Source organism: Musa acuminata, chromosome BXJ3-7 (assembly GCF_036884655.1).
Source record: "Musa acuminata AAA Group cultivar baxijiao chromosome BXJ3-7, Cavendish_Baxijiao_AAA, whole genome shotgun sequence".
In the NCBI taxonomy this organism is placed as follows: Eukaryota; Viridiplantae; Streptophyta; class Magnoliopsida; order Zingiberales; family Musaceae; genus Musa; species Musa acuminata.
In genome coordinates this window covers 41,247,142-41,264,880 of record NC_088355.1, presented here as the reverse complement: position 1 = coordinate 41,264,880, position 17,739 = coordinate 41,247,142, and the positions used below count along the sequence as shown (strand labels likewise).

General features: G+C 42.7%; 3 protein-coding genes across 3 annotated transcripts; 2 read left to right on the top strand and 1 right to left on the bottom strand.

Annotated features, from left to right (window-relative positions):
* Positions 1 to 4,454: 4,454 nt before the first annotated feature.
* LOC103993026 (zinc-finger homeodomain protein 6-like) lies at positions 4,455 to 7,191 on the top strand. Its single transcript, XM_009412953.3, has one exon. It carries the CDS (start codon positions 4,998 to 5,000, stop codon positions 6,126 to 6,128), a length of 1,131 nt encoding a protein of 376 aa, XP_009411228.2. The 5' UTR covers positions 4,455 to 4,997; the 3' UTR covers positions 6,129 to 7,191.
* A 1,302-nt stretch (positions 7,192 to 8,493) lies between these two features.
* On the bottom strand, positions 8,494 to 9,995 carry LOC135642338 (protein RADIALIS-like 3). Its single transcript, XM_065158415.1, has 2 exons — positions 9,138 to 9,995; positions 8,494 to 8,653 (listed from the first exon to the last, which is right to left on the bottom strand). The coding sequence occupies exons 1-2, from the start codon at positions 9,364 to 9,366 to the stop codon at positions 8,649 to 8,651; spliced, it is 234 nt and encodes a 77-aa protein (XP_065014487.1). The 5' UTR covers positions 9,367 to 9,995; the 3' UTR covers positions 8,494 to 8,648.
* A 760-nt stretch (positions 9,996 to 10,755) lies between these two features.
* Positions 10,756 to 14,857, top strand: LOC103992828 (putative glucose-6-phosphate 1-epimerase). The gene is made up of 10 exons (XM_009412699.3): positions 10,756 to 10,902; positions 10,991 to 11,104; positions 11,433 to 11,546; positions 11,872 to 11,923; positions 12,695 to 12,832; positions 13,768 to 13,866; positions 13,999 to 14,096; positions 14,225 to 14,332; positions 14,435 to 14,516; positions 14,592 to 14,857. The coding sequence occupies exons 1-10, from the start codon at positions 10,820 to 10,822 to the stop codon at positions 14,655 to 14,657; spliced, it is 954 nt and encodes a 317-aa protein (XP_009410974.2). The 5' UTR covers positions 10,756 to 10,819; the 3' UTR covers positions 14,658 to 14,857.
* Positions 14,858 to 17,739: the final 2,882 nt, after the last annotated feature.

The window sequence follows — 17,739 nt, the reverse complement described above, 5'->3', positions numbered from 1 at the left end:
GATAGGATGCAGTTTTCTGTCTATCCTCATTTCTACTTGAGGCTGATATGATAAGCGAAGTGCGTCCATGTAAATGAAGAGAAGTCGTCTCTTCATTCATGGCATGAGAGTCGTATGATTGCTTCCCAATATCAACTCTTACCAAGTTAGTTGCGAGCTAAATTGACCGGAGGGAAGTGAAGAATGGTACGAAGATGGAGAAAGTCACAGCCACTGGTTGCTCTTCCTTTGGTACATATCACTGTCAGGTTGTAAATAGAGTGCCAGGTTGTAAATAGAGTGCATACCGCATAGGATTCGCTGAGTGAAAGGTAAAGTTAGCAGCGAAGCAGCAAGAAGGACGTCAAAGGCAGCCGTGTACTTCGTTACTGAAGCCCGCGGTCGCCGTAAGTGTCACAAGAGGAAGAAAACCGGGTGGGTGGTCTGGGCCTCTCATGTCTACGCTTAATCACCTTCAATAGGTCGAGTTTGAAGAAATATTCTGATTTGCCCAGTTGGTGAAACAAATCCAGGACGAGTGAGATGTGATACTTGTTTTGCATCGTCATCTTGTTTAGGGCTTGATAGTTGATGTATAATCAGATGCTCCCATCTTGTTTTTTTTCGAAGGGAATTGGAGCTCCGAATGGTATCTTAGAATCGTGGATGAGGCCACTATTTAATAGTTCATTTAATTACTTCATGAGTTTTATCAACTCTGGAGGAGCCATATGGTATGGTGGTTTTATTGGAGGTTTCACTCCTGACTCTAGCCCGATACGATGATTCACACCTTTGCATGGTGACAATAAACCCTTTCAAAATGTCTGCCACGACAGTAAATTCATGAGTGGCTTCCACATCAAGTAGCTCTAACTTTACTATAACTATGAAAGTTAATTTCTCTTTTCACATCTTCTTCTTCAATTATAGAGTTGATATTTGTTATGGGTCCTTGATTAATCCTCAAGGAATAAGAACTACGTAGGGATTATCACCTCGCATTAGGCATAGAAAGTTTAGGAATGACAACTTTGTCATATGCATAAAATCTATTTCGAGAACCACTAGGAAGTTGTCTTGTGGCACTATCATCATGTTTGTGTTTTCGCTTCATATCCTGATCTTAGTGGGGATCGCCCTTGCTAACCTTTCAAATTGTTCTACTTATAGTTTTCAATCAATAATATACTAAAACAAGGTAAAATATGTTATCAAACATATATACAAGCAAACAAAAACCATGAACGGTCTGTTGATGAAGGTGCTATGGGTGTGCAACGATCATCTGTGACACTTCGTCGGACTCACATAGCAACAAAAGTATAACAAAACTAACTTTACCATTAGATGGGTCAAGTCGAAAAATTCTCTCCTGATGTTGACCTCTTGTGCACGAGGAGACAAGGCCCATCTCGGCTCAACCCCCAAACCCCAAGGGGGTTAGAGCATATCTCGGTTCAACTTGGGAGCCACCTCGGATGCTCAACCGCCACCTCAGAATCATCTTCGATTGAACTATCCTCAACTCCAACCCCCTTGCTCAATTGCCATGCGGGTCATCCAGACAATCTTGTGCCTTTGGGACATAATCAAGCCATGCTAATTCATGATCGATGGCATCAAGGCAACACTAATACACACCACTATCATTACTACTGTTAAGTTGAAAATAAAACTTGCATGATTTAGTGGCAAATACATATGATGGTTGTTCATAATATTATATGTATACTAAATTATAAGCGTTGATGGGAAGACTATCGATGCTCATCCAGTAAGATGGTAACAGGGTATATTCTGACACTAATCATAGCCCATTAGTTGGCTATCATATATGAGCTGATGTGGAGGATGAAGGCCCGATCATCCCCCCCCCCCACTCGACTGTCGGGCAACACGACTTGTTGGTCGTCATAGATGATAGTCTATAGGGGGCAGTATGGGCCAAACCTGGCGACTGCAAGGGGTAGTGGTCCTCAGGTGGTCGAACAAACCTACGCCCCACTTTTGTTGGCCTCTTGACAGGTCATAAGGAGCCGCTTGAACAAACCTTATTAGTCGTTAGAGACAGTGGTCCTCCGACGATCAAGTAGGCTTCCCTCCCTTTTTGTCAGCCTCTGTGGACAACAGGATGTAGGAGAGCCACACGGACCAATCGTCCATATTGATAAACGACAAAAGAAGAACATCTAGATAATCACGAATGATTCCCCTTGACTGCTTAGATATAAAAAACGACCCTCGATACTTACTCAAAGCCAGATCTACGTCGACGCGCACTTTTGTGTAGAATTACCGAGAAAATCGAAACTCATATTGAACGCCCGAAGATCACTTCCAATTCACCTCACTCCCGTAGTGATTGTTCCATCCGACCGTCATGAGAGTCACTTAGAGGATTTCACGCCTTCGAGTCAACGCCAACTCAGACTCCCTGTCGACGGCATCGAGGCAAGGACAGGGGGGTTGCAGTGTGTTAAGGACAGCGTATCTATATGTATACTTGATTTAAGTACGAACGCGTACAACTCAGAGAGATTAAAGAATGAATAATGCATATTAATGGCAAATATAGGAAAGAGCACGTTGCCTTTTCCGTCTCCCAACGAGTGGATTCAAGTGGAACCCCACCACCCCCACATGGGATGGGGATCTCCGACAGCCTCCGCTCGCTCCCATCTCCTGTGCAGGGCGGCGTGTCCACCACCTCATCATACAGAGAAATCCGTACACCACAGTGGCCCGCACGAATACACAAGCCTCATTCACCGCCCATCACGACCGTCCACCGAAAAACGACAAAAGGCGTGCGCCGATCTCGAGGCGCAGTACGAAAAGACACCTATGGCCGGGGTTGCTCCACGTGGTACCCACAGTGATCCCATTGCTAGCTAGTATAATACGGACATCGGGTCTAATCAAATGGTGGCGGTGTGGTGGTGATGGGATTACTTAATCTAACCATGTCTTAATTTAGTGTTCTTCGTGTACTTATGATGTCGTCTGCTGCATCTGACAGGCTGCAGTGCTCATGGCGATCGAAAGCCCAAACTTTGTTGCTTTCCTCAAGTGGTATGGTTTGCTCTTCCGAACCATGATTAGCTGCAGCATTACCTGCACCTTTGACCCCTTAAAAGTTGTCATTATGTTAAGACACAGGATTTGGGCTTCAATGACTAAAAGCCACATAGAAAGTGCATTGATAACAACACTATACGTATTGATTCTTATCAACAATGAGATGTTAAATTGTTTGTGCTAAAGAAGCTTCAATCTAAACATAAATTATGACAAGAGAACTCTTTGTAAAGTAAACGAGGACTGATACTGTGACATCAAACTAAGAACTTTGTGAAGGTCCACCACATGAAAGCTGCCAATTTAATATTCTCCTCTTGGTGGGAAGCAAGTCATCAGTTCACGCTATCAAAAAGTGTAGCAGCAGTAGTAGTTAGCAACTTAGCATAGCAACTAAAGAGAAAGCAGAACATAGCTTGTTAGGCTGCTGTGGGAATTGAAGTGCCACTTTGGTTGGACAGTGGCCTAACTCTAATTTAGTAAGGTTGACAGTTAGAGCTGACCTTAATGCATCCTTGTTGTTAATTAAGCAAACTTGTCTGTACCACAATGCACTCGAGACTGTTCAAGTGATCTAAGTTAACAACACTAAGACACTGTCTCCTCCCTCTTTGATTGATCTGTAATTGCAATATATGTAGTCTATTCGAGGAACAGTAATGACAAACACAAGTACTCCTGTAGCAGACGAAGACAAGCTGCGAATGGGAGCGTTTTCATGTGACCAATTGACCTGCTGCTGCGATCTACAGGCGTTAGGAAAGTCCAGAAACAGATGACTTGGAGCCCAAATACTGACGTGATTGGTGCGGAGACTGGAGATCAGGCCATGAAATGAATGCTCTTAATGCCAGCAAGCACGGAGAGGAGCGGGGGAGGAGGCTACACACTACAAGGAGGGTGAGAGAGTGACGGTTGGTCTCGCAGAGGACAGCCAATCCGCGCCACCGAGCCTTGCGCGTGTCGAGGACAGGAAAAGAAATGGCGGATTAAAGATAGGGGGGAGGAAGGGTTTTTTGTTTGCGTAGGCAACAAGGTGGGAAAAAGTGGGAAGAAGTAAAAGATGCTCAGGAAATGGCAGTAGACCCCAACTCGTTTGAGTGCGAGACCCTGACAACCCAACAAGAGACATGGGAGGGGTGTGTGGTTGGCATGGAGGGTCCCCCGCTTCTCCTCCTCCTCAATCCTGACGCGAGTTCTTGCAATCCCTCAGATGCCAGAGAGAGAGAGAGACGAGAGTATGAACAGTCAGCGAGCGGCATCCAGCTAAGGAAAGGACGTGAAAGCTTCAGAGACGACACACGTACACGGATACGAGCCTACGGTAATAAATATTGCCACCGGTTTGTAGCAATAATTACAAGGGACAGGACGAGCTTGCAGGCCGTGGGAGGAGCGAAGTATGACGCTGTCGGTTGTTCCCTGCGGCAAACCCCCCCTCTCTCTCTCTCTCTCTCTCTCTCTCTCTTGCTTGATCTCCACCTCGGAGGAGACCCATCACTATTTGCCCCCGTCTTGATTTGATGACCAAGAGGTGCAACGACAGCCTTTTCCCCCACCTTTCCCCTTTCCACGAACAAAATGGCTGTTAGGACGCCATATCCCCACAGCACTTGTTCCCACTCCCTTCTAATCTCTCTTTTTCTCTCTCTAGTTCTTTTTTGGCCGCTCTATTGCGCACCCAAAGCATCCCATGGGACGCCAATTGGTGCTGCTTTTAGTGCTGCACTTGCGTGCTTAGTCCCTCTCGTCTCTCGTCCTTACTTTTCTGAGTGAAGTAAAAGCTGGACTAGTGACCCTTCTCAGATTTTTACCCAGCTGTGATCTGTCTTGTTTCCTTTGCTGAATCTTACCGATCAGCTTCCTTCTCGGACGGATGCATCAAGTAGGAGGTGAAGGGATCACAGTCGTGTTATAGGTGTGCAGAGTTTGAGTTTATGGAGTTTAGGAATCCTGGTGAGATTGGGATACCTGCCTCCTCCTCCTCCTCTTCTGGCTATAAACCTTCTCTCGTCAGAGGAGGATCTGCCTTCTCTAAACCCACACTCTTCCCCTCTACCTCTCTTGTCTCCCCAAGAGGAGAAGGAGACGCAGGAGGCGCGGGAGTTGGAAGTGGTGGTGTTGGAAGAGGAGGAGCAAGAAACGGTAACATCCTCGGTAACACCGAGGCACTACCACCACCGACTCTTGAATCCACCCCCAGAGCCATAGATCGTCTTCCTCAGTCTCTTGGGAAGAACGCAGATCAAGCTGCCATCTCCAACTCGTCTCCAGGTGCTGCTGGTGTGGGTCTGTCTGCAGACAACTCCAAACCGACAACCATCGCTAAGACTTCGACCATCACCGCCGCCACCGGCGCAGCTTATATCTCCACCAAGTACAAAGAATGCCTTCGCAACTACGCGGCCGCCTTAGGCGGCCACGTTGTCGACGGCTGCGGCGAGTTCATGCCGAGCGGCGACCCCGACACGCCCGAGGCACTGAAATGCGCAGCCTGCGGCTGCCATCGAAGCTTCCACAGGAGAGAGACCGACGGCAGCGCCGGCACCGCCAATTCCTACTACCATGGCACCACTCGCCTGCCCCTACTGCTCCCGCCTCCCCATCCCCAAGCGCACCCCCACCACCAGCAGCAGTTCCAACTCGGCGGCTTCTCCTCGAGTCCGTCGGCGGCCGTGCGGGGGACGTCCGGCTTCGTCCACTTCGGTGGTAGCAACCCCAGCGGGAGCGGGGGCACCACCACGGAGTCGTCGAGCGAAGAAAGGTTAAACACTGCGACGCCGACGCCCACAACCATACCGAGGAAGCGGTTCCGGACCAAGTTCACCGCGGAGCAGAAGGAGAACATGTTGGCTTTCGCCGAGAGGGTGGGGTGGAGGTTTCAGCGGCAAGATGATGCAATGGTCGAGCAATTCTGCGCCGAGATTGGCGTGAGAAGACAAGTCTTAAAGGTCTGGATGCACAACAATAAGCACACAGTAGTTAGAAAGCAGCAGCAGCTGCAGCCGCCACCACCGGAGGAACAACCAGTGCAACAGCCGCAGTCAGCGCAGCGCCTACAGCAGTAGTCAAGAAGGTGATGCCCTCAGCTCACCTTACTCTGCTCGGGGAGGACTCCTGCAGACGACATTGCGGAGGAGGGGAAGAAGACGTGTCGGGTTTGAGCTTGCTTTCCTCCTCATCTCTCTAGGTGTTCTTTGCCGACTCAAGCATCGATCTTTATGTTACCATCTGCATTAGTATGCCACTCGCGATTATTCAAGCTGCAGCCAACGTCAAAATCGTATCACTCATTCACAAAAGCTTACAATTACAAGTCTTGAGAATGAAACTACTACAAGCTTCTGGAAAAGTGGCCTGCTATGTGGTCGACTAAAGGACCTTATGCTGCTCCATCAAAGACTTCCTTGTTTCTGTTATCCATCGGTATTCTCGTGTTGTCGTTTGTCAACATTTCCAGCTTCTCGGTTCAGAAATGACCGCACATAACACATGCCGGTCTCCTGCAAAGAGCAGAAAAGTCGACATAAGATGATGACATTCCATGCATCCTATGGATCCATGAGTTCTAATACTCTTCCATGGTCGTCATTGTCCTCTAATACCGTCGCAACATTCTCTATCATCTTGACTGCAGCTGCTTCCTATCTTTCTAGCTTATGGGATACAGATGACAACGGGATGGGATTAAGATACATGTAAAGAATGCTCACTGCATTCTGTGCTTCCTTTCCCTTTTGCGATGCAGTTAGCATGCTTTTTTCCTGGAGAACGGTGTTACTAAGCTACGGGAAAGGAAGCAATGCATGCTCTTGCTTGGTAAGGTCAGATACTTGAAATATCTATGGCACTATTGCTTTAATGCGATAGTCTGAAACATGTCTTAGCATAACTCAAAGCTAACATTTTATAGAGAGAAGAAGAGGTCATAGTTTCTTGTCCAAACCAAAGCCAAACTTTTATGGATGACATCTTTTTCCCCTCTGCCATATGTTGTCATATTATGATATATCAAAGCCATCCATATGTTGTATATTGGCTGAGATTTTGTACCCCTGAGTTGATCTTGACATTTATTATCAATATGTACCTGACATACCAGTAATGTTTAGATATATAACTCTTGCGAGTCCCACAGCCATGTCAAGTCAGTATCAGCAGCACTATTGGGCAGCTGATATATTGCAGAATGTTGAATAGAGTGCATTACATTTCTCAGATCTAAGATTCTTTCTCAGAGCTAATTGGAATACTTATTTTAGGACTCGAAAGAAATCTGCAACCCTTCAGTTATCTGGAAATAAAAAAGAACTATGTGGTGAGAAGTGTAGAAAAGCATGTCAATTTCAATGGGTGGCTGCAGAATTAGACATTTACAAGGGCTCAATCTGCTATCAGACAAAATGTACTGACACAGAAGGTGATGTACTGGCTGTAGAAAGATATTGTGAAATCAAAATAGTTATCCAAAATATATCAAAGTTAACTGAAATGAAAATTTTCATCCCATCATCCAAAGATTGATGATAGTGTGATCCATCAGCCCTTAGTCTACACTTACTACTTGTTAGAATAGTGTTAGAGAAAGAGAAGTGCTCTTAATCAACACCTTCTTCTTCCATTGGAGAAGAGGTTCTTGAAATCAATCCCAAGCTTGGAGTACAGTGTGTGCATATTAAAATTGTTTGTCTTGAATGTGAATATTTGATCATGGACAAAATGGATGAGATATTTTGTTTGCATTATGAATCAAACTTACCAAAGTAATTGAGAAATTCTAAATTTTAAGTCTGTATCATAATTATTTTGGCTTCTGAGTGAAAACTGCAAAAGAAGATAAGGCCATTTCAACTCAAAAAATGAGCATAATGCACATAGTAAATTTGCAGCCACAAATCTAACTACAGAATTCATTCATCACTTCTTTAGCAAACCAAATCACAACAAAGGTTACAGATAGTTCTCTCCTTTTATTCATTCATTCATACAGAAAAATCTTTTATAATCTTGCCTATGAGTAGGTTGAGTATAAGTTGAGACCGATGAGCACATTCACCTCAATGAACATGCTATCTGTAGGAGCTTAGAAAGAAAGCATGGAAACAAATGCTGGCTTAGCATTTAGCAAGCTCAATGGTGATGGCTCGGAGGAGAACTGAATACCCATCTCATAACATCTTTTTCTGAATGATAGCACCCAAGATGTGCAAGCACCAATAATTGTTGGCAAGCTTAATGCTCGAATCTTAATTGTTAGGGAAGAACTGTGGTGATGAATATTTTTCATCAAGTAACCAATAAACCCAAAAATCTTCAAGTTGTGTTGGGATTTCATCTGATATATATAGCAAACATGCTTACCAATTACAGAAGGCTAGCCAGATATGTCTGTAAAGGTAGTCTTCATCTACAACACATGATAAAAAGGGGAATGAAGCTTATACACGAGAGAGACTACTGCTGAGATCAAAGACACATAATCTTCACATAGTGCATTATGAGATCTAGCAAGGAGATTAACCCAACACACTTCACATATACATAGCTGCTGCCTTCTAGTCTGTGCCCCCAGTTGAGTTTCAAATGTTTCAACCTGCCAGAAAAGATAAGATAGAGAAAATTATGAAGGGAATAGCTCCTCCTGAACACTTCCATGCATCAAAATGTGCTGCAAAGAAGGACAGCAACCCTAAATGAAATTTAGAAGATTGCTATCAAAGTGATCCTAAAAGGAGAGCATCATGGAGTTCAGGTCAGTCATGATCATGGAAAGCCAGCAGCTGCCTCATAAGATTTTTCTATTGGTTGCGTACTATTGCTAGTATTTGAACTGAAACTTTGAGTAATGGTATTCGGAATGATTAATGGTTTAGAGTTGGGATTTCTGCAAAGAATAACCGAGAAAATACATCAAAATTCATGCTTGATTTCTGCTTCTCAAATTAGCCAAGTGTTTGATTTCAAAAACTACGAAGAAGATAAGAGTAGGAACAAAAAGAAATCTCAATGAATAGGGAAAGCACGGAAAACTCAATGGAACAGTGGATGGCAGAGGTGTCATGTACAGATACGTATACCTCTGTTGTTGGAGGGCCTGTAATAAGGCATTTGGCCTGCCTCGATGCGGCGTACGTCCTCCACGAGCAGTTCGTAATGGCGCTTCACCTCTTCGGCCGTCTTCCCTCCAACGGCGCGGGCGATCTTGTGCCAGCGATCGGGCGTGTCCTTGTCGTAAACCGCGAGCGCCTTCTCGAACGTCTTGTTCTCCTTTGCGGTCCATGAGGAACTCATCGAGCCGGACGCCATCTCAGGGAGGATCGCAGAGCGTGGAAGGTTTCTCCGGTGGCAGTAGATCGATATGGGAATGGGCCTCTTCTTATAAGCCTCCTTGTGGGGTTACGATACGGGTGGAGCCAGCCATCGAAGAGGACCAGAATGGCCAGAGTAATGGTGGAAGTGGGAGAATTCACGAACGTATACCTCATCCTTCTTCCTTCACATACATGGATTCACGCTTCTTTAATCAGTGCATATAAGAACAAAGTTTGTGTGGCGCTGGTAAGGTTTCTCTCTTATGCTTTATGAAGGGGCAACATCTGCATTTGCAGTATTGTTAGATCAGGAAAGTGATGCTAAACAGGTTGCGTACGACCTGTAACAAGAATTAAGATCATGGAGGTGCTACTGACAAAGAAGAAAGCCCAGCTGTTGCTTCCCGTTTGGAGAAAGGCCTCCGTCCTCTGCTGTATCCAACCCAACGTATCTGTCTCCCTCTTTCCCGGTCATGTCGACTGCAGCCTTTGTTTTACTGCGAATTCCTTCTCCGCTAGATTCTCCGGGGTGCCCCTTGTCTCCCCCCAGAGAGGGTCCAGAAAGAATAGGAAGTCCTCGAGATCTTCTCCCAAGGACTGCTGTGGTGACATCATCTTCTCCACCAACTCGATCCTGGGGTAGCTGGGAAGGGGGCCAGTTTCAGATGCATGTTATTAGAAGGTTATTTGGATTAGATAAGGTTCATTCATCCATGTTAATCTATCATGGATCATGAATGGGAGGCCTAAAATAGAGCAGCAATCAACCTGAGTTGGGTTTACCATGTTAATCTAACAAAAGTAAAGATCATCAACAGCAATGGTAAATGTTTGCATCAAGAAGGGCTCATGGAATCCTTCACTACAGCCTTACATGGTGAATTCCAGCATGAGCAGGACCTTCAAGCTGCAAATGTCTACATGACATGTAGAACTCCTTTACATCAACACAGAAGTAAGTCATAATGTCCCCAATACTTCTAAGCCACTGACACACATAAAAGTAAAAGGAGTGCATCTCCTCCTATGACTTTGGAAAGGAGTTGTCAAGGCTACCATCATCTCCATTCTCAGTCATCAAGGGACTTCGACATACCTTTTTGTTCCAGTAGAATCTGTACTGTGATCTGTGCCACATACCTTAAGTTCTGCTGGTCTGAGAGATGTCGGAGCTCAACATTCACAAGAAGAAATGGAGGCAACTTCCTTGGGATGAGGAGGGTTATGATATAATAATCCTACCAATTAGAAGTAAAAAAAATGTTTAATTTGTTAATATAAAGATATTATGAGAAGTACATTTATTTATTTCTAATAAAAACAACATAGCACACTAGATTTGGCACACGGTAATCACGTGTCTGGCACATGCTGCCATAACGATTCCAATAAGACAAATCCATCCGCGAGGAGCCTTCCTCCTTCGCAATCCCATCCTTGGTGGAGCAATGGCGACGAGCGTGGCGATGGCCTCCCTGCCCCTCGGAAGAGCCCCAACCCCATGGAGCGCAGATCGACGGCTCCGTTTCAGGTACAATATCCAGATCGAATTGTGAGCCGCTCCCTCGGGGAGATTCGTGGAGTAGGTTTACAGCTCTTCTTTGCTTCTTTTGGTGCAGATCGTCAGGAATCGCGTTTGCGAGCTTAGAACAAAAGACTTATGCCCAGGGGATCAAGATTTCGGAGGGGAATGGGGGGCTTCCCAAGGTCTCCCTGCTTTCTCCTCATGGCAGGTCAATCTCGCCCTTCTTCCTCATTTTAATGTTCAGATTCTTGGCATCAGATTCTAAAGACTCATCTTTAGGGCCTACTGCTTGGATTTGTAGATCTTCTGGTTTTGGTAGTTTTTATTATAAGGTTTGATGAATTATGCACTTGGAGTGCTATTTTAAGCAATTACGTTCTAGATTGCTTACGCTGTGATTGCACCAATCAACTAGTGCTGTTGTATATAAGGGGCTATGATGCTCGACGGTCACTGATATCTTTCAATTTGTGAAATTGGATATGCAATGCATGCGCGGGTGTTACAGTGGCTGATATGATACAGTCTTTGTGCAGTGAGGCTGAGATTTATCTGTTCGGAGGCTGCATTACATCTTGGAAGGTTTCGAATGGCAAGGACCTTCTCTTTGTTCGGCCAGATGCTGTGTTCAATGGAAAGAAACCTATCAGGTATCTATGATAGTGGTTCTTCTTTTGCCTATCATTTAGCTATACCTCTTTTAAGTTTATCTTTCCGCTTCAGAAGTCTTAAACTCAATTTTCACCTCAACGGCAACCTTAGCAGTGATAATTCTTTTATTACTTACCTTAGCTTTGATATTTGGAATGAATAAAAGCTTGAACAACACAAAAGAGTAAATAATAATTAAAAAAAAAAACCTTTGCTACAAGGGCTTCTACTTTTGATTGGATCTAGAAGACCTCTTTTTTCTACCATATTATTTTAAGAGATACATGACTAAAAAATAGTGTTTTTTTTTTTTTTTCAAAACAGTGGAGGAATCCCACACTGTTTCCCTCAATTTGGACCTGGCCCTGTACAGCAGGTATAATAAGCCCTCTTTTATATTTCGTTTTCATTTGTTCCTATAACTGACTTGTAGTATAGTTCTTCTAGAAAAGATTTGCTTGCATTTTCTTTTACTGACTTATAGCATCATTACTAGATCGACAAGCACTCACAACAATAAAGAGAATAAATTCAAGACAATAGGTCAATACTGGTGGTATCTGTTGTTTATTCCAATCTACTAGTGAACCTGTAAGGATGATCAACTCTTTGGAATATATTTTTGGCCCCTTCTATCCTTTGTCTAATAGGTTTGCTGAGTACTTCCTTATTCAAGAAAGCCCTACGATTCAATCAAGGACTTCAACTGGCTTATAAAGCCTGAGTTCTGGTCTCTGCATATAGGGTCATACAGACTATTCTGGTAAATCATACCGTAAAAACAATTGATTTTTTTGTGAAGTTTCTTATACTAGCTTAAAGACAATATTTTTACAAGATATCTAAATATATCTCGTAGGAGAAAGCATCCTGAGTAGTATTCATGTAAAAAATGATAAATTTCCTCCACTTGACATGCATAATACTCTAATTTCTGAACTGCCCCTGGACACCATACGTTTACAGTGGGCCATAATTTAATAATTTGATATTTCCAGTCGTACAATCTTGCTGTGGGTTCAATTATGAACTGATTTCTTGACGAAAGAATCTAGGTTGTTTTCTGGTGTGTGGAAATGGTATTAATGGAAGTTCAACAAAGCAAGAACCTTGTTTTCTTGATGAGATTTGTCTTCTTATCTGACAGCATGGTTTTGCAAGAAACATGAGCTGGTCTATTGCTGACTCTGATAATGTTGAAGGGGATCCTATCATAACCTTGGAACTAAGGGATGACCCTTACAGTCGCTCGATGTGGGATTTCAGCTTTCAGACTTTGTACAAGGTCAGCTTGCTTATCATCTGTGCAAGTGTTTTGTTGTTTACACTATATTCTGACTATTGATTTTATCACAGAACATTGTGAACTAGACTCTGGTTGGAACTTTTACACAGAATAATAATTTAACAAACCTCACAACATGGATCATACAGAAGAGTGACAAGAATCAGTAAGATTTTAGATTGAACAAGGTTTATCCATTCCCTAGGAATGGGTGCAAACATAGGTATTCAGTTGTGTTGATATTTAATTTATAATTTAATGCTTGTCAATACTGGACATTCTTTTCTTTTCATTTACACATGTATGGATTTAATATGTATGCATCTATTTATTAATAATACTGATGATTGCTTTTGATTTGGTTTATTATGTCTTTCCCTGTTGCATTCCCTTACTGCTTATTGACATTTCATTATAAATTTGCCATATATGTATTTCTTTAATGTGTATGTATGAGTTCAGTGTGGATACAATAGTGCATAGAAGCTATTAATGGTAACTTTACTAGGGAATTTTTACACAAGAAGATTGACATTGTGGGCAATATGAAAACCTGATGTTGGAGACATTACCTAGATGGAGGCAAAATAATAATTCTGAATTTCTGATACAAGTCTAGATATTACCAAGTATTTGGATTAACTGTCAACTAGTTTTGCCAATCATAAATGTAGCCTTGGCAAAGTCCATATGGTGGACAACATGGAAAGTTTGGCAAAATTTATTTTTGGAAAGTGTCTTCTAAGCTAGCCATTTGAAAGATCAAAATAGACATTTGAAGGAAGAATGCTCTATTGTTGTGATAGGTGGGTTTTTATTATTTGAAAATTTGTCTGTTTCTGGTTTTGAAACCTTCGTGTGCTTTTTTCTCCTTTTTTATCATCCTTATTTCCGATATATAACTTGTTTTTATGATGTTTGACAATGTTACACAGGTCAAGCTACACTCTAATAGTTTGTCAACGGTGCTAACTGTTACCAACACGGACAAGAAACCTTTTTCATTTACCACTGCGCTGCATACCTATTTCCGTGTAAGAATGAAAATAATACCCTCCTAATTGATGCTAGTATTTTTTCTTTTTCTCCAAGCTCCCAGGCGTCATTTATCATTTGTACAATGTATGCCATCCACATTATACAAGTGACAATTGATCATTGGGCAGGCTTCTATAGCAGGAGTATCAGTGAAAGGTCTAAAGGGTTGTAAGACTCTGAACAAGGACCCAGATCCTTCTAATCCTTTGGAGGGTAAGGAGGGGAGGTTTGTATGCTTACCAATTGATGCAAGTAATGCTAATCAAAATGTATAAAAACAGTATGTCCTACGTATGCGAGCATGTAACCAATGCAACAAAAATTTATTGATTGATCAATTTTGTTTTAATTCAGGGAAGTCATAACTTTTCCGGGGTTCATTGATTGCATTTACCTTGATGCACCCAAAGAGATATTCCTTGACAATGGAATTGGTGATGTAATAAATATACAAAACAGCAAGTATGAAATCTGTCCTTGTTTTGGCATCTCTTGTAGATCACCAGCTCTTGGACATTCTCTAACCTCTGCTTACCATTCTTGTGACCATTATTGCCCATGCAGTTGGTCAGATGCGGTTCTGTGGAATCCGTATATGCAGATGGAATCCTGCTTCAAAGATTTTGTTTGTGTGGAAAATGCCAAGGTATTGACACCTTATTATCTTGTGACCAGTATAAGATATTACGAGCATTCTGATCTTTGTTTCTTCGTATGTCAGATTGGACAAGTCCATCTAGAGCCTGCGCAATCATGGACTGCAGAGCAGAAAATTGCCATTAGCTGAAGCTGATTTCTTTTTCTCAGTTGAATAACTGAAGAACATCATTTCAAATATCCAATATCGTTTATGATCATCGTTCTTTGTATATGAACTTTTATCTGATGTAGGTACGGCTTGATTTGTTGTCATGTAAAGCTCTATCCAAGCAAATTTATACTCTAATTTGGTACATTCACTTGAAAGCTTGGACTTCTTTTTGGGTATTCGAAGTATGCGTGTTTCTCAAACTGAAGGAGAAAACCGTATGATCTTGCCTGATGAGTAAATTCAGAATCCTGCACCTCAAATGCAACAGATAAGATTCATGAACTCTTTCCTCGGCCTTTCAACAATGGTCATCCTTTACTATTCTTTGGCTCGTTCATGTGCTTCTTCCATGAATTGGCTACTTCTTTCACCAGTAATTCTTGCAGGAACCATTGTCATTTAGGAAAGTGTGGATGATGCTTGCCGCCGAGGCAATCACAACATCCTGGTGGGATTCCTGACGGTTCGGATTGTTGTTCTTGCACAAACGATCGAACAAACTCGCTCTCGAGCCATGCATCTTAACTATAAGCTTTTGGTTCGGTGTCTTTTGGAACACATATGCTTCGAAAAGGATAAAATCATGTCGCACCAATGATCGGCTGATCGAATTGTCCCTTATTAGTTATTGTTGTAGATGCTGGTTCTTATGAAATTTATTATAAATTTGTGGACTTCTTATGAAATTTATTATAAATTTGTGGACTTCAACGAAAGTTTTTTCAATTCTTAAATTAATATCATAAGATTGAAGGATTTGAAGAATTCAAAAAGCTGAGGCTTAAGATTAATATCAAAATAACAAATATTTTATTATGCAAAAAATATATTTATATCCAATTCTTTATATTTATATATTATTATTAATTGTTCTAATTATTATTTAGGCGGCAGAGTCATCTCCCTTGAATACGAACCTCATAAAACCAGGGCAAGGTGGTGGCAATCCTTGCTCCACACAGGAGGTCGATGGTCCTGAGAGGCGCCTTCTCCCACCTGTGATGGTCCACAGCAGTGATTCGAACAAAGGTATTAATGGTGTGTTCGATCATGTCCTTTCGAAAGACTACGTCCGGAGACAGCATTGATGAATGATGCTCGATTCAGTGGACGAGCATAATATACAATCGATAAGCTGATGGCTGATGCAAGTGTTGGCACATCTCTTGATCATTTCAATATGCACTGAACAGAGAACAAGTACAGGATTTGGTAGATGTGATGATGCATCTCGGCCACCAGATGGTTCCTTGTTCCTGCTGCTCTTTATGGCCGGCTTATGACAGAATCCACGGGGAGAAGTCCATCTGCTATCATCACAGACCACAAGGCAAGTGAGCAGTTTCTCTCTCCCTCTCTCTCTCTCTTGGCACCAAAAGTTGCAGCTTTCCTATGTATCTCACTCTGTTCTTCTTGCAGAAACAGAGCGTGCCTGACAAGAAACCCTCTTATTCCGGTATCCATTTGTATAATACGACTCTGAATCAGATGTCAGGTTTGAGGTTTCCATCTAAGCTATAAATGGTCACTATCAGCACATACGTACAAACCCATGCAATCTGGTGGAGAATAAGATTTGGAGTTCACATCAACCCTGAAAGGAATGTATTGGTGTACTTGCTGTCTATATGTATCGGGCCTGCGAGATGCTTCATCATCCTCGAAGTGACGGTCTACCCAAAAGCTTTGCACTCGAAAGCTTGAAGTCGAAGAGAGGGTGGGAAGCACAGGAGCTCTACCACCACCGTGTTCTTGTGCTGCTGCGCCTAGCCAAGAGAGGGTGAGAACCGCATGCACCAAAAGGAGGCTTCTATTGATCATTTCATCGAACACCTCTTGCATTCATCTTGAAACTACCCAGGGAGAAGGCATTGCCAAGAACTGCACACAGGTATGAAGAATGACCAAGAGTCTACGAGATGACAAACCAATTCCATCTGATATCTTGCAGCCGGTGACGGAATGGTCTGGTGCAGCAGAGCTATCAAAGATGAACTCCACTAAAGAGTTGCTTCCTAATTTTTTCCTCCTGACGACACAGTTGTTTGGTGCAGCACATCCATCAGAGACCTACTCCATCACCAAGTAACTCCAAACGTTGGCTGACTTCCCTGTCCATCTGCTTGTCTCATCGGGGAGAAAGAAGGAAATAAAGCAACGTGCATTGATGTCGATGGTCGGCATGGAAGAAGAAGACTTCATTGCGAGGAGGTACTTGATGCTCAAGAGTGCGGGCAAAAGAGCCAAATCACGTAACAAACATGCGATGAACAGTGAGGAACGCTTATTCCCGACAGCTACTTAGACATCTGGAAATATGTTGTAGGCAACCAAAATCCAGTGAGGCACAGATGTCAAAGCAAACACCATCAATCTTCGTCATCTTCTTTCCACGATCTGTGCTACAAACATTCAGTCAACCACATGGAATTTTACTGTATATACAAAGACTCAACCTCACCAGTGATACAGTCATGCAGGTCTGACTACTTATTATCATCATGACAAAGACGTAACTTAATAGAGTTGCTAACCTGGATGAACAAAAAACAATGATGTTCATCCCAGATCCAGGAAGGCGTACTAAAATACACAAGGATCAAGCATTTTTTATATCCAACATAAACTGGCCACTAACCTTCAGATGCACGAATTCTGCCATGATCCAGACTAGTTTATTGTAGGCGAAAAAGCAAGTCAGACAGGGGAGGCCCATCATAACTTTCCTCTTCCTTGTTCCTCCTCGATGCCCGGGCGACTAATAAAGTATAAAGGAACAAAATTATACGTCAGCCGCAAAGACCAAAACGCACAACCCAATAGCCTTCTTTGCCTTTGATTACCCGATAGATTCTCTTACCTACTAAATTCGAATTGGAATAGGTCTGAATTTTTTATGCATTCCGATTTGGATTTTATGTGGTTTCATTTTTCTATTCAATGTTGATTTTGGGTCTCGCGTGGATTTTTTTTTTAGTTCCGATTTTGGCCTGTCGTCCCTTATGGAATTACATGTCTGGGCCTCTAAAATTTAATTATATCTCAGTAAAAAAATAAT

Bases quoted from the DNA above. Each gene is read 5' to 3' on its own strand.
- LOC103993026 (XM_009412953.3), top strand. From the start codon at position 4,998: ATGGAGTTTAGGAATCCTGGTGAGATTGGGATACCTGCCTCCTCCTCC.
- LOC135642338 (XM_065158415.1), bottom strand. From the start codon at position 9,366: ATGGCGTCCGGCTCGATGAGTTCCTCATGGACCGCAAAGGAGAACAAG.
- LOC103992828 (XM_009412699.3), top strand. From the start codon at position 10,820: ATGGCGACGAGCGTGGCGATGGCCTCCCTGCCCCTCGGAAGAGCCCCA. The intron at 13,867-13,998 runs GTAAGAATGAAA...ATCATTGGGCAG, and splicing joins CGCTGCATACCTATTTCCGT to GCTTCTATAGCAGGAGTATC. The intron at 14,517-14,591 runs GTATTGACACCT...TTCGTATGTCAG, and splicing joins TTTGTGTGGAAAATGCCAAG to ATTGGACAAGTCCATCTAGA.